The sequence below is a fragment of the Pseudorca crassidens genome, chromosome 14, assembly GCF_039906515.1.
Source record: "Pseudorca crassidens isolate mPseCra1 chromosome 14, mPseCra1.hap1, whole genome shotgun sequence".
Lineage (NCBI taxonomy): Eukaryota > Metazoa > Chordata > Mammalia > Artiodactyla > Delphinidae > Pseudorca > Pseudorca crassidens.
In genome coordinates this window covers 71,991,286-72,006,083 of record NC_090309.1, presented here as the reverse complement: position 1 = coordinate 72,006,083, position 14,798 = coordinate 71,991,286, and the positions used below count along the sequence as shown (strand labels likewise).

The window sequence follows — 14,798 nt, the reverse complement described above, 5'->3', positions numbered from 1 at the left end:
GCTCGGCGGGGAAGGGGAGGCCGACCCCCACCACCGACCCCGGTGATGCCGCTTCGCGTCCACGTTTTCCCTCCTGGCGCCCGCCGGGGGTCTCGGTCCCCGGCTGTCACCTGGACGCTCGGGGATGGGGCGGGCGAGCCGGGCGGGCGTAGAGGCGGGCCTTGGCGGCGTATGCGGGCGCGGGCCGGGGGGTGGGGCGAGGGGCGGGGGGCGGGGGCCGGCGCCCCGCTGGGAGGCCGGCCACGTGACGCCCGCAGCACCGGCCGGGCCGCCAGGCGGGGAGCGCCGCGGCGGCCCCAGGAGGTGGCGGCGGGCGCGGAAGCCCGGGCCGCGCGGGACTGGCCGTCGGGGCCCCGGGACGGCGGCCCGCGGGACGCCCATGCCATGGAGAAGTTGGCGGCCGGGCTGGCGGGCCTGCGCTGGAGCATGGGCGCCTTCCCGCTCGACCTCATCGTCAGCCGCTGCCGCTTGCCCACGCTTGCCTGCCTCGGGCCAGGTACCGGGGGTGTTGGGAAGGGCGACTGGGGGGCCACGGGGCCTTCGGGGACTCCCCCGGGGCCGTGAGGATGCGGCTCCTGCCCTCCCGCTACTCGGCGCGGGCCCCGCGCTGCTCCCGGAGCGCCTCCCAGGAGAGCCGGGGCCCACGAACCGAGGGGCCGCCTCCTTCTGGGCCCCACGGACGGGCACAGGGACAGAAACCTGGGACAGGGACTGGGGCCGGGCCCAGGACAGAGTTCTCCGGCCCAGCTGGAGCCGGGAGCGCGGCGGAGCCGCCAAGTCCGCCCCGTCGGTGCACCCCCTTCCCTCGCCGCCCTCAGACCCCCGCCCGGGCCGCGCCCCCCTCCATCCTTTTGTCTCCGGCCTCTCACCTCGATCCTCCCGTATCCCTTGGGCCTCGGACTCTGTCTTCCCACCGCCGCCGCCCCCCAGCCCCGCTCTGTCCCTCTTGGGACCCTTCTCGCACCCTCCTTTCGCGGCCTGGGGAGCAGCCTCCGGTCCCCGGGGGCCGGCAGACTACCTCTGGGCCTGAGTGAGCGAGTCCTTCCGCCGGGCGGGTCCCCGAGCCCCCGGACCTCCCCACATCTTGCCCCACTTCTCCTTGGGGCCCGGGGGCCCAGGCTGCACTGCTGATGCTTGCGGGCCCGAGAGGGGCGCCCGGAGGCTGCGCCGAGCAAGTGGACCGTTTGGGGGAAGAGGGGCTGCTTGGCTGGGGGAGGGGCAGGAGCCGGGGCTGGCAGCCAGGCCGGGGGTTTTGTGTGTGAGAAGAATAGGGGTTTGGCCCGCGTTGGCACACTTGCTTCCCTGAATGCTAATGGAGCCCGCGGCCACAGGCTCCTCTCCTCTCCCCTCCGCGGGGCCAGCAGCCACTCCTCCGACCCGCGGCGGCGAGGAGTGGGCACAGTGAGCGTCACCGTGTCCCAGGAGCGGGCTCGGTGAGAGCGTCTATGCCTGGGCCGTCGGGCAGGGTTGCCTGGCAGTCCAACGTCTTGTTTCCTGGATCATCGGCGTGTGATGCCGAGACTGCCCATGTCAACAGCAAGGCTGTGTGTGTCTGCGTGTGAATGGAATATGCTGACCCTAGGTTGTGCCTGGCCACTTCCCACATATTCTCTTTGGTATCTCCCCCCCCGGGGGGGGGTCCTTTTTGAGCTCCTCAATCTGGCAGGCCTCCTTTGGGCTCCCTTGACACCTCTGGCACCCTTGTCTTGTCTCCTACTGTAACCCGTTGTAATGGTCAGTTTATTGTCCTTCTGCTGGGCTGCAGGCTCCTTGAGGTAGGGCATCCTGCCTAACAAAGATTATGGAAGGAGTAAATGAATGAGGGAATGAGCAACTGGTGTGATGGCCCAGTTGCCTGGTGTCTGTCTGTGACAGTGGTGGCTATGGCTGTGGTCACCTTATGTGATCAAAACTGTGAGTGTGAAAATGTGATCAAAAGTACGTCTTGAAGGTCTCTGTGTGCTGTGTATTTGGGAGGGGCCCCTTAGTGGGACCATGGGACTGAGTTGTGTCATTGGGGTGATAAGCCCCTATCACTGTGGCCCAGGGGGCTGTGCTGGCTCAGCTACTGGTGACCATGACCCATGGTTGCTGGTGTGTGTCCTGTGTGACTGTGGCCTGCATCCCTAGGAAGGGCAGCCTGGGGCGTAGGAGAGCTCTAAGAGGAGGTTACAGAGTAGGAAAGCCTCCTCTGCCTCAGGTGAGGAATTGAGGAGAAAGGCTCACCCCCCCCCCCATACACAGGGTGGAAGCCAGGCCCTTCCTGCAGGTCCTGAACACATCCTCCCCTCCCCTGACCAAGTGCACACACTTCAGGGAGTCCCCAGCCATCAGAGTAAACCACTTCCCATTTGGTTGGGTGGCAGATATTAAGTTGCGTCTGAGGGGGCTGGGAAGGAGGCATCCCTCACCACCCTACTCACCAGCTGCAACCAGGAGACGGCTCAAAGGCCTCCTGGAAGCTGGGCCAGCCCTTCTGCTCTCCTGGAAACTGGTGCTGGGGTTGGAGCCTCTGGGGCCCAGGCCCCTCCCGATGGCTTCCCCCAGGACTAGCCCCCATCACTCTTCTAAACCCACCCCTTTCCTCTGGCCTTCATCACTGTGTTCCAAAGACTGGGGGGGTGAAGGGCTGAGGGAGGGCGAGCCAAGAAGCAGCTTCTCTGAGGTGGGATCAGCGGGTATCTGAGACTGTCTCCTCTCTCCTTTGAGGTCCCTTGTGCGCAGGAGACTGTCTGTGGCAGTGGGTGAAAAGAGAGCCCAAAGAGAGCCAGGAGTCAGCTCCTGTAAGCCCTGCCGTTCTCCTGACCCGAGTGACCCACATAGCTCTGGGGTTCACATGGACGGCCCCTTCTCGGCCCTCTCTGTGCCCCACCAAGGCCCTCCTTTCCTGGCCTAGGAGCCGACTCGGGGGCTGAGAATTCTGCTGGTCTCAGTTCAGGTGGTTCTGAGGCCCAGCTCAAGTGTCTGCTGCTCAGCACTGTCTCATCCTCCCTCCTGCCCCACACTCCCCCTCAGCCAGTTTACTGCCCCTTCTGTGAGAACTCGCACAGCCTCCATTCAGCGCCTCAAACTTGGCCTGTATTCTCTGTTCACATCTCTTCCCACCTCCTCCTGGGCCTAAGGGCTCCTGGAGGGCAGAGGCTGGGCTCATCCGCTGGGAGCCCCTGGCTCCCGCACAGGGCCTGGGACGGCAGGCAGTCCAATCGAATGATGAATGCAGGACGGAGGCTGGGCCGGTTGCTGGGGCCCCATCGGGAGCCTGAGCCCTGAGAGAGGGGGCCTGATTCAGCCCCGAGGTCACAGTTGGCAGCCTGCCTGTCCCTTGAGCGCTGCTGATCTGGACAGGGATCGTGGGGAGCTGTCCCCGGTGGAGTCTCGGTGAGGAGGTAGGAGGTCACCCTGCCTATTCTTTCTGCCCCTCCTAATGTTCTCTTTTCTGTCCTTCCTCCTCTATCCTCCTTTCCCCTCTCAGGGGAGTATGCCGAGGGCGTCAGTGAGCGAGACATCCTGCTCATTCACTCCTGCCGCCAGTGGACAACGGTGACAGCCCACACCCTGGAGGAGGGTCACTATGTCATCGGGCCCAAGATTGACATCCCCCTGCAGTACCCAGGTGTGCCCAGCCAGGGACAGATGGCACAGAGCCGGTGGGAGGTGTAGGCAGGGGGGTAGGGGTGGGGAGGTCTTGGAGGAAACTTGGTGACTGGCTTTCCCTTAGAGCCACAGGGGTGAGCGAGGTCATGGCTGGCAGGGTGGTGATTAGGGTTAGGGTTAGAGTTAGGGCTCAGTGGTTTCCATACTGTTTTGGGGAGCCCTGGGTTTCTGGTTGCAAACCTTTGATTCCCATTTTGTTTTAAAATAGATTTGAAACTCATGTTAAAAAAAAAGTACCCACACCCTCAAACTGCTACAGATCAAACCTTAACCCTGACTAGAGACCTTCAGTGTGTGCCATTACATACAGGTGGTACCTCTGCCTCATTAACACTTTTTGCACAGACCCTCAAAGAGAGTATCTCCTGCTAGGATCCTCTCAGTACTGTGCAACCAAAAGACTTCAGAAACAAAGGGATGCTCAGGCTGATTATGTGGCTGCATCTGCCTGCTCTAATCCTGTTTTTCCCAATTTTTGTGTTAAACTTATTGTTTTCACTGATTGACTTAAGTGAATGTTAAAATTTTAGGCTTTTAAATAAGATTCTGCAGTGAATTTCTACTTTTATCTGTTATATGTATGATGCTGATGTCCTAAAGATTTTGTTTGAAGAAAGGATTCTGCTGCTGAAAAAAGAAAGTACAGCCCTTTCGTTTTACACACAATGAAACAGAGGGCCTAAGAAGGGAAGTGACTTGCCCAGGGTCACACAGCTAGTAAGCAGCAGAGCAAGGGCTAGCACCCAGGTATCTTGACTCCTGGGCTCTTGATTGCTGCCACATCAGGAATGCAGGGTTGTTGTCCCCTGTGTGGGAGGGATGTGAGTCTGGTGGCCCCATCCCAGAGATGCCCCCATGTGAGCCCAGGATCCCACAGCTCCTGCACATTAAACACATGCTGCGTTTCAGACACTGGGCAGAGCGTTGTTGTCATTGCATCCTCACAGCAACCCTGTGAGGAAGTTTTATCAAGCTCCAGGAGTTAGTAGTTAGCCCAGTTCTGTGTTTATCTGCTGCCCACCCCCCAACAAAGGTTGGAATACTTTGAGCTGGGAAGGCTCACAGTCCCTTCCTCACAGGTATGCTGTTCCCCTTCTGGCGCTGCCTGGGTCTCCCCGGAGTCAGTGGGACAGGACTAAACCCTTTACGGGGCTTCTGCTCTTTACAGCGCCCTGTGCACCTTGTACTCCTGTAGCCCCACAGCCCATTTTAAACATGAGGAAACTGTCTCAAGTGTCTTTCTGACCTGGCCTGGAGCCCTTGGGGAGGCCTGCCCAAGCTAGAAACTTCCCAGCCTGGGTATCTGGCCTTGGTCCAGGGAGAGGTCCCAGGTCTTCGATAAAAAAAGCAAAGATTGGGGGACTTCCCTGGCGGTCCAGTGGTGAAGACTCGGCACTTGCACTGCTGGGGGCACAGGTTCGATGCAAAAAAAAAAAAAAAGCAAAGATTGGAAAAAGCCTTCACTGACAGAAATGTGACTTACTGTGCCATTTCGGTTGTGTCATTAAAAATCCGGGAAACCAAGGTACAGAGCCTCCTGGGGAACTCTGCGTTCACGGGGCTCCTGGCCCTTTCCCCCCATCTCTTTCAGTGCCCTTGTGTAAGGCGGGTGACAGCTGGCCTGCCGAGGTGTCGCATCCCCAGCTCCATCTTTCCGGTGGGCCGCTCGGGCCCCGCCTGGATGGGGGCTGGGTGGCCGAGGCCCCCCCCCTAGGAGGGGGAGGGGCTGGGCCGCCGGCGGGTTAATGAGGAAGCTCTGAGTGCACAGCTCCGAGCTGGTTCCTCCTAATGAATTAATAATTGCGCGGGCAGGCGGGGAGGCGGTGGAGGGAGAGGGGAGGAGGGCTCAGGGCGATGCCCTGCAGCGAGTGGCGTGGGGGCCGCTGCTGGAGAGCCGGGCTCCAGGCCAAGGCCCACCGCCCGGGGAGGCGGGGAGACCGGACTCCTCCGGGACGACCCCCCACCCCACCCCGCCCGCTCCCCGCCTTGCCCTCTGCGCGGTGCGTCTCCCCGCGCGGGCCGCGGACCCTGCGGAGCACGGGGCAGATGCGTCCCTTGAGCCAAGTAGTATGCTTCCACTTTACAGGTGGGAAAACAGAAGCCCATGGGGATTAAATAATTTGCTCAAGGCCGCACAGGTGGTAGGTGGCAGAGCTGGGATTCAGCCAGGTCTGTCCGACTCCCAGGTCTGTGCATTTACCCACCATTCTTTATGGAGCGTCTGTTATGGGTCAGGTGCTGGCAGGGAGGGGTGAGAAACAAGACCCTGCTTCAGGCTGGAAGGGACGGTCGGGGCTGCGTAAACGTGCTCTGGGACTCACGGACAGGGAGGAGGGGCAGGCCAGGGTGCGGCAGGTCCCTAGAGCCGCAGGGGACCTCGGGTCTTTTGTAGGGGGAGGCAGGAGAGGAAGCTGCCCCCAGTGGGGCTGCAGAGGGAGGAAAAGGCTTCCAGGGGCCAGAGCATCACTCCCGGGAGGTCTACCTTCCTTCCTCCCGGCAGCGATGACCGGTGCTGGGCTCAGGCTGCGGCGGAGGGGGTGGTGCCGGCTACCATGGTTACATCGATCTTCTTTGCCACATCCTCCCCACCCCCCGGCTCTAGCCCTGACTTGGCTCCAGCTCTCCCCACAGCGGGCAGTGGGCACTTCTCCCTGCCTGGCTGCTTGGAGTTGGGGGGTTTGTGTGTGGGTATTGGGGAGGCGACTGGGTGAGGGATGGGGGCTACTTTTCTTGGATGGTAGCAGACCTGTGACTCCTGCTTCCTGACCTGCAGATCACTGTTCCTTGCTAGGTCCCCTCCCCAGCTTATCCCTGCTGCCCTCGAGGGCTGTGGCTCATCCGAGGCCTCTTCCTACCAGGGTCTCAGAGTGGTTGGGGAAGGATGGAGGACGGGACGTGGGGTCTGTTCCCTCCAGCTTTCTCCTGGGCATCCCCCTCTCTTTCTGGGTTGTCACTTTTCCTGCTCATAGGTGTTGATGCTGCAGGCCCTGCCGCTGGCCCTCTGCTCTTCATGCTCTGCCTTAGGGAGTGCGTGTCTCAATCCTGGTTTCTGGTGGGCTTCGGGGCTTCAAGAACCGCCCCCTGTACCACATACAAAATGCTTTTTTGTGTGTTCCTGCTAGGGTTACACTGTGGGATCTCTCTGGGAAGAGGGTCCCCAAAGGGTCACGATCCTCTGTTCTTCCTCTTTCCTGAGCTATCTTGCCTGCCCCACAGCTGACGCTGCTTCCTGTGGGCTGGTGACCTTCTGTCTGTTACTTCTGACTAGGCATCCTCAAGCGCTGCACCCACGCGCTCGCCTGCCCCAGGAACACCCCCTGCAGGGCCTCACTTGGCCTCCCCAGTCTGGCCGGTGCTCCACAACTCGTTCCTTCCAGGGTCTCAGTTTTGGTTAACAGCTCTGCCGTCTCCATTTCTGACCAGGCTGGTGACCCGAGTCCCTTCCTCCACCACCTACTCATCAGTCTGATGAGTTCCTCACCACAGTCTGAGGAGGCTCCCTACCTTGAAAGTACCTCTTGGTCTGCTCATTTTTGTTATTCCCTCAGTTGCTGCCCTGGCTCTTTTCCAGAACTCGTTACTGAGTTATTTACCTGAATGGTGTCCCTGTTATCTTTATAGAGTAAAATTTTGATCTTGGTCTTCCCTTGCTCAGAACACTCCAGGGGGTTTCATTCGTACGGAATAAAGTCCTACCATATGGCATTCAGAGCCTTTCATAACCCAGTTGCTGTCTGCTTCACCCCTGTCATCACCCCCCCCCCAAGTCCTACCCTCCAGGCACTCACCACTTTGGGCAGGCAGTCTGCTTCCGTGACTCTGTGTCTTTGCTCATGCTATTTCTTCCATGTGGAATGTCCATTCTGTAAAACTCTTTGCATTCTTATGATGCCCTCAGACTGCCAGGTAGATTTCCCCCAACTCAGCGGTCTTCTCACTCTTTTGTCATGAGTCTGGTGTAGCATTTGTCACATCCTGCCATCACATATATCTGGATTTCCTTGTGGGCAGACTATCTTACCCAGATGTGCACCCCCTGTCGGGGCAAGGCTAGTGTCTGGCACATAGTGGGTGCTCCGCAAATGTTTGTGGAATGAATAAATGAATGGACTATGACTGCAGCAGCCACCAGAGACATTACAGAAGCTAGAGCCACCTTGTCTTCTCTCAGCTTGTACAAGACTCTCTTCCTTTTGTGTAAGGGCTAAGAAGAGGCCATCAGTCCAGATGCCAGCATGGTTCACAGCCTGTCTTTGTGCTCACATAGGTGGGCACATAAAAGATGTGTGGCCAGTGAGGTTAGACAGTTTACACAGAGGGGTGTCAGCTTTACGGATTATCATCATTCTTTAAAGTCTGTGTCTGCTGGGGGCATCTGCTGAGCCAGCCAAAACATAGCCCTGGACTGCAGGTTGGGAAGACCTCATCCGAGGGAGGAGGCTTTGCTGGGCTCAGATTGGAGGCCTCTGGGACAGTGGGGCTGGAGATTGGATCAGAGGAGGACTTGGGAACAGATTAGGAGTCAGAGTTGCTCTCCCTGGATCTCCAAAGACTGGGGCTGGGCCCCTCGTCTGCCCATTGCATCAGCGTGGGTTAGCAACCCACCGCAGACACGTAGAATGCCAGACCCAGGTGGGGCCCAAGAGCATCTGCTCCAGCCTCCTCAGCTGAGGACTCAAGCCCCAGACAAGGGAAGGGATTTGTCTAGGGTCATAGCAAATCAGAGTGGGGCTGGGACCAAGCTACGAATCAGCACCCCCAATGCCACACTAACGCTTGGTCCGAGGATAGCACTGTGTCCAAGTGTTTGGGTGCCAGTTTGCACTTGGGTTTCTCTGGGCAGGCGGCCGCTAGCCTTATCACACACCCACAAGCTGTCCACTGGGTGAGGGCTGGGCTCTAGTTGCTAGGAATCTGTGCTCACCTCCCAGCTGAGGCTTGAATCAGCTGACCAGCTCCTTCCACTAGTGCAAACCTGCCCTTCTGACCACCTGAGTTCCAGAGAGGCTGGCTGAGATGAGGGGAACAAGAAGCGGGGACAGTGGGGCCTCTCCGGATGCAGGCTAGGCTCCCAGCAGCAGGCCCACCCTAGCAGCAGCCTACATTCCTTCCTGTGCAGGGAAGTTCAAGCTCCTGGAGCAGGCCCGGGATGTTCGGGAGCCAGTGAGGTACTTCAGCAGCGTGGAGGAGGTGGCCAGCGTCTTCCCCGATCGCATATTTGTGATGGAAGCCATCACCTTCAGTGTCAAGGTTAGTCCTTTCTGCACCAGGCATGGTGCCCCCAGGTTTCCATTATCCTCAGGGGCAAGCCTGACCCTGGCTGGAGGGAGGCCTTTGAGCTCTAAGAGGTATAAGTGTCACAGTGTGGCTTCTGACAGCCCCTTGAAAGCCTCTGGCTAGGCGTATGAACTTCCTGGAGCTTCCTGCAAAAGGTGGGAAGCAGGAAGTGTGTGTGGAGGGTCACGGCCTGACTGGGAAGTCTTTCAGGGCAGCCATCCTCTCAGCCACTGGTGGTGGTAGTATAGCTGTGGGGCACATAGTGCACACGGTCCCCCACTTACGTACAGGTGGTTCTTGCCTGTTTATAAACCCTCTGCTTATCCATCAATTCATTTCTCCTCAGAGTAGTCTTGTTGAATAGGTGGAGGATGGTTATCGCCCTAATTGTAAAAAATGATAACAAAAGTTGCCATATACTGAGTATTTTCGAAGTATTTCATTGTACATATAGTCTATTTAATTCTTACAGCAATTCTTCCAAGTAAAAGTAACTAAGGTCCCCGAGAGGTAACTCACTGAAGGCTGCACAGCCACCACGTGGCCCCTCCAGGATGGAATGTCCTCAGTCAACTGCTCTTGATCTGGTCTTAGCCCTGGGAAAGGCCCAAGAGGAGCGCTGTCCTCCTGGGTCCCGTCCCGGTGGCTTTCCTGGGGCCCTGGCTAAGGCCTCCTGCCGTTTCTGGGATCCCCAGGTGGTGTCAGGCGAGTTCAGCGAGGACAGCGAGGTGTACAACTTCACGCTGCACGCCGGCGACGAGCTCACTCTCATGGGCCAGGCGGAGATCCTGTGCGCCAAGACCACCAAGGAGCGCTCACGCTTCACCACCCTGCTGCGCAAGCTGGGCCGGGCCGGGGCGCTGGCCGGGGTGGGCGGCGGCGGCGGCGGCGGCGGCCCGGGGGGCACGGGGGCCGCGGGTGGCAGCGGGGGCGCCAGGCCCATCAAAGGCAAGATGCCCTGCCTCATCTGCATGAACCACCGCACCAATGAGAGCCTGAGCCTGCCCTTCCAGTGCCAGGGCCGCTTCAGCACGCGCAGCCCGCTGGAGCTGCAGATGCAGGAGGGCGAGCACACGGTGCGCGCCATCATCGAGCGCGTGCGGCTCCCGGTGAACGTGCTGGTGCCCAGCCGGCCGCCACGCAACCCCTACGACCTACACCCGGTGCGGGAGGGCCACTGCTACAAGCTGGTCAGCATCATCTCCAAGACGGTGGTGCTGGGGCTGGCGCTGCGCCGCGAGGGCCCGGCGCCGCTGCACTTCCTGCTGCTCACCGACACGCCCCGCTTCGCGCTACCGCAGGGCCTGCTGGCCGGGGACCCGCGTGTCGAGCGCCTGGTGCGCGACAGCGCCTCCTACTGCCGCGAGCGCTTCGACCCCGACGAGTACTCGACCGCCGTGCGCGAAGCGCCCGCCGAGCTGGCCGAAGACTGCGCCAGCCCGCGCCGCGCGCGCCTCTGCCTGCCCGCGCCCCCGCGCGCCCTCCGGCCCGCCCGCGCCCCCGCCTCCGGCCCCGGCCCGCCCGGCGACGGCGACCAGGAGGAGTACGTGAGTCCCGACTGGGCCGGCGCGCCCGAGCCCGCAGCGCCACCCGCCGAGATCCCCTACGAGGAGCTGTGGACGCACCAGGCGGCTGAAGGCTTCGCCGAGGGCAGGACCCGGCCGCTCCCGGGGCCCGACCTCATCTCCTTCGGGGCCACCGGGCCGCCCCACCTGGAGCCCGAGGCGGCCCCGCCTCCAGTGCCTCCCAAATCCGAGGCGGTGAGTGGACGCGGTGGAGGCGAGGAGGAGGGGAGGCCGGGCTCTGAGCTCTGTGGGCCCCATCCTCCAGGGAGGTGGCCAGGCAGGGGTCAGGGTTTGGGTTTGAAAAGCTCGTTCTCCTGGGCCCCAGCCTTGGCATCTCGGTCTCCAGCCCCCCAGAGTGTGTGACAGAGGGTGGCCGAGGTGGGGAAAGGGGAGAAAACAAGGAGGAAGGAAACGCAGGAGCATTTGTAGGAAGGGATACCAGGGATGGTGGCAGGGGAGTTGTGGGGACGAAGATGCCAGCAGGTCGCCAGCCTCAGAGAATTGGGGATGAGCCTAGAACAGTGTTACCCAGAAGGTTCCAGAGAACAAGGAGTCCTTTGTCCTTTAAGTTGTCCAGTGTAAAGAAGGTTCTATGGTGACGTAAGTTTAGAAAATGTAGTCTGTGATGCCCAGCCTTCCCCCTCCTCACTTTGGAGCCGCAGAGTATTGGTATAATAAAGGCTCTGAGAAGTTCTGCACGAAGGAAGCCCGTTTATCTGTGTTTAACACAGAATTTTCCAACCGAGCTTGTCCACAGACTATGGACAACACCTACGAGCATCCCATGTAGTCCACTTTTGAGTGTCTGACCCGTGAGGCAGGGAGCCAGATGGCAGGTACTTTTCCTTCCCTTTCTTCTCCTCACTACACGTTTTTCTTCTTATTTCTCTCCTTTTCCCTGAGGAGGGAATATGTCTACTTAACTGATTGTTTATCTACTTCTCTATTTTTTCTTACATTCAAGGTGGATTTCCAAGGCCACGGGAGACAGTGTGTGTGTTGTCGGCTCTCGATGAGCGAAACGGGCTGGAGAGACGAGAAGGGGTGGGTGGGTGGGTGAGGAGCTGGGGTGTAAGGCAAGGCAGGCTCTTGGCAAAGTGGGGCAGTGTCAGTGCCAGACGCCGCCCTGGCCCAGCTGCCTGGGGACCGGGGGTGGCGTCATGGCCCTGTGCTTGCAGGTGAAGGAGGAATGCCGCCTGCTCAATGCCCCTCCTGTGCCCCCCCGAGGTGGCAGTGCCAATGGCCGGCTCTCGGGCAGTCCCCCGGTGCCCCCACGCTTCCCCAAGCTGCAGCCTGTCCACTCCCCCAGCTCCAGCCTCTCCTACTACTCCTCTGGCCTCCAGGATGGGTGAGCCACTTCCTTCTCTTGGTCCTGGGCCTCCTCAGGTGGATTGAAGCAGGGGAGGGTGGGGAGGGGAGCCAGTGCTGAGGAAGAGGAAGACTTCAGGACCGGGGTTCAGAGGTTCTGAGCAGCACCTGAGGGAGGGGGCTCTGGGGTCCGGGCTTCCTGCTTCAGTTCGCTCCTCTCCTAAAGGATGACAGTCGGTTGGGAGTGTTGCTCTGTCTCCCTCCAGAGTGGGCTCTGCCACGGGGTGGAGTGCTCCTTGCTATTGAAAATTTTCTATGTAATTCAGTTTAGTTTAATTTTTCCTGGGGAGGGGGGTGCCGGGAGAAAGAATTGGGCAATCTCCGAGGGCCGCAGGCCTCGGGGGCTGGGGCGCGGGCCAGCGCTGCTGAGATCGGAGCAGCGGCCTCTGGGACCTGGTGGAGCAGTGGTTCGCTGTGTCGTGTGTGTGGCCCTGTCGCGTTTTCCTCTTGCTGTGCTTACCCTTCCATCTGTGTCTGTCTCTTTGCCCACAGGGCGGGCTCCCGCAGTGGCAGTGGCTCTCCGTCACCGGATACCTACTCCCTCTATTGCTACCCATGCACCTGGGGAGACTGCAAGGTGGGCGAGTCCCCCAGCCGCCCACGCCCGGGACCCCTGCCCTCGACTACGCAGCCCAGCCAGGCCTCCCGGGCCCTTGTAGAGCCCCTGAGCAGTGGAGCTGCTTCTCTCTGGGGGGCCGACACCCCGGTCAAGACCTACCACAGCTGCCCGCCTCCATTCAAGCCCTCCCGCCCCCAGAAACGCTTTGCTCCCCTTGGAGCTCTGAACCCCTTTTCCGGACCTGCCTACCCCCCAGGCCCTTCAGCTGCCTCCTCTTCTGGGCCCACAGCCAGCTCAGGTCCCCTGGCTACCTCCAGCCCCGCTCATTCCCCGGGCCCGGGCCCTCCAGGCCAGGCCTGTTCCGCGGCTGCCTCCTCCTGCTGTCCCACCTCCTCCTCCTCTTCCTCTGAGCGGCAGACACCTGCCCTGGAGCCCTCTGATCCCTTTGAGCTGGGCCGGGGCAGTTCTCCAGAGCCGGAGCTGCTGCGCTGTCAGGAGCCCAGAGCTGTGAGGGCTCCTGGGCCTGGGCCTGGCCTTCTGCCACTTGGACCCCCCAAGGCCTTTGAGCCTGAAGGTTTGGTGCTGCGGCACGTCCCCGCCCCCCTGTCCCCCGTGGCCCTGCAGGGGCCCGAAGCAGGCAGAGCACGACTCCTTCTCACCCAGGGGCGCCTGGAAGGGCCTCCGGCCAGTCCCCGGGATGGGGCCACAGGCTGGGGCGGCCGGGATGCCTCCTCCTGGCAGCCCCCCGCTGACCTGTCTGCACTCTCCCTGGAGGAGGTCTCGCGAAGCCTGCGTTTCATCGGGCTCTCGGAGGACGTGGTGAGCTTCTTTGCCCGAGAGCGCATTGACGGCAGCATCTTCGTGCAGCTCAGTGAGGACATCTTGGCAGATGACTTTCACCTCACCAAGCTGCAGGTCAAGAAGATCATGCAGTTCATCAAAGGCTGGCGGCCCAAGATCTGACTTTCCCGCTCGGGGCTGCACAACTGGAATTTTGGCCCGGAGGCCCCGGGGGACCAGCCCTGGGTCTGCAGGGTGACGGCACCCCCAGAGGCGGGGCCTGCCTGCAGGAAGAACCTATGCCAAGGCTGAGGCTGCTAAGCAGCCGCGGAGAGTGAATCCAGGGGAGACACACCTGGAAACGGGGTCCTCTGGGCCAGAGCCCCGCATGCATCTTGCCTTTCAGTGTGCAGAGTACGCGGGGAAGGGGCTGGAGGCGCCGGTGCACACCCGGGCCTGGTGACACATTGCTGCGATTCCCATGGGGGTTCAAAAGCGGGCCTTCATGGTGACCTAACAGCCCCCTCCGTCCCGCTGCAGAGCTCCGCTGATAGCTCGTACTTCATAGCTTGTAGGTGCAGGCTGGAGACAAGGGAAGATGGTCCATGATCTAAGCAGAGTCCCCAAGTGCCCTCTCTCCTTTGTGCTCTGTGGGCTTTTGGCCTAGCTGCCCCAGAGTCGGGGTGCCTATTTCTGTATCTCGGGGATGCCCTCCTTTCCCCTCTGCTCCACTGTGTGTTGGGCCCCTGGCCCTGAACACAGGTGTATCAAGTACAAGCCTGTGCCACCACACCTGAGAGGCTCCACCTGTGGGCTCTGGTTCTTGGGTGATGGCTTTGGAAGAGCCCAGCTCTGCTCTCGACCTGCTTATCTAGTTAGGGAGGCAGATGCTCCCCCACGTCTCCAGTGCACTGGCTTCTGACGCGAGCTCACTGCAACTAGACCTGCATCCTGCCTGTTGGGTCCAGTCCACGAAGACTCTGTGCAAGAGCAGGTGGATTGAGGGCAGCTGCTCCCTGATTCTTGAGGCAAGTGGCCTTCCATCACTCCCATCGGTCTCCTGCCCCATCACCTGACCCTGGCAAACACATGGTGTCCCTTCCTGGCTTTCTGTCACTGGCACAGGTGGGATGGGGAGGAAAGAGAAAGCACGATGGCTTGGGAAAACCTGCTTTTTTCCTCCTGGAGTTCAGTCCTCTCGCACCTGTTCACCTGCTTCAAAGCAGGTCTTTGCGCCCTGTATCTCGAGCACGGTGATCTGCCAGCAGCCAGAGCAGGTTGGCTGTCGTGTCCGACCACCCAGCCCCCGTGCTCGTCCCCGTCTCACCTACCAGAAGCACACGAATCCTCCTAGCGTCAGGCCCAGGGGTTATCAGCCTTTTCGTCTGCCTTACCGAGATACTTATCTCCTCTGTTTTTCTATCTTAAGAGGAGCGAAGCCGGGCTGCTGCTCATCCCAAGCAGGCTGCCTCAGTGCTGAGGGAAGGGGAGTCAGGAAGTAGAGCACAGAAACTGGGATGCTGAGACGTTGGGTTTCCTTGCCAATCACTCAGTGAATCCTCAAGGGCTAGTGAAATAAATGCTAGACCACTGAA

The 14,798-nt window shown here is 60.4% G+C and overlaps 1 protein-coding gene and 1 long non-coding RNA gene across 3 annotated transcripts in view; one reads left to right on the top strand and one right to left on the bottom strand.

Annotated features, from left to right (window-relative positions):
* LOC137205392 (uncharacterized) overlaps positions 1-1,148 on the bottom strand; it is a 17,003-nt gene extending 15,855 nt beyond the window's left edge. Inside the window, exon 1 of the long non-coding RNA XR_010934114.1 lies at positions 870-1,148. This is a non-coding gene — a long non-coding RNA (uncharacterized lncRNA). The remainder of the gene's footprint in view (positions 1-869) is intronic.
* GAREM2 (GRB2 associated regulator of MAPK1 subtype 2) lies at positions 304-14,798 on the top strand. 2 transcript variants are annotated; one of them, XM_067703509.1, is made up of 6 exons: positions 304-496; positions 3,473-3,613; positions 8,774-8,904; positions 9,627-10,691; positions 11,675-11,844; positions 12,357-14,798. In XM_067703509.1, exons 1-6 carry the CDS (start codon positions 385-387, stop codon positions 13,384-13,386), a joined length of 2,649 nt encoding a protein of 882 aa, XP_067559610.1. In that variant the 5' UTR covers positions 304-384; the 3' UTR covers positions 13,387-14,798. The 2 variants fall into 2 exon arrangements, with proteins under 2 accessions (XP_067559610.1, XP_067559611.1); XM_067703510.1 differs by lacking the exon at positions 3,473-3,613.

Bases quoted from the DNA above. Each gene is read 5' to 3' on its own strand.
- GAREM2 (XM_067703509.1), top strand. From the start codon at position 385: ATGGAGAAGTTGGCGGCCGGGCTGGCGGGCCTGCGCTGGAGCATGGGC. The intron at 497-3,472 runs GTACCGGGGGTG...TTCCCCTCTCAG, and splicing joins GCTTGCCTGCCTCGGGCCAG to GGGAGTATGCCGAGGGCGTC. The intron at 10,692-11,674 runs GTGAGTGGACGC...CTGTGCTTGCAG, and splicing joins TGCCTCCCAAATCCGAGGCG to GTGAAGGAGGAATGCCGCCT.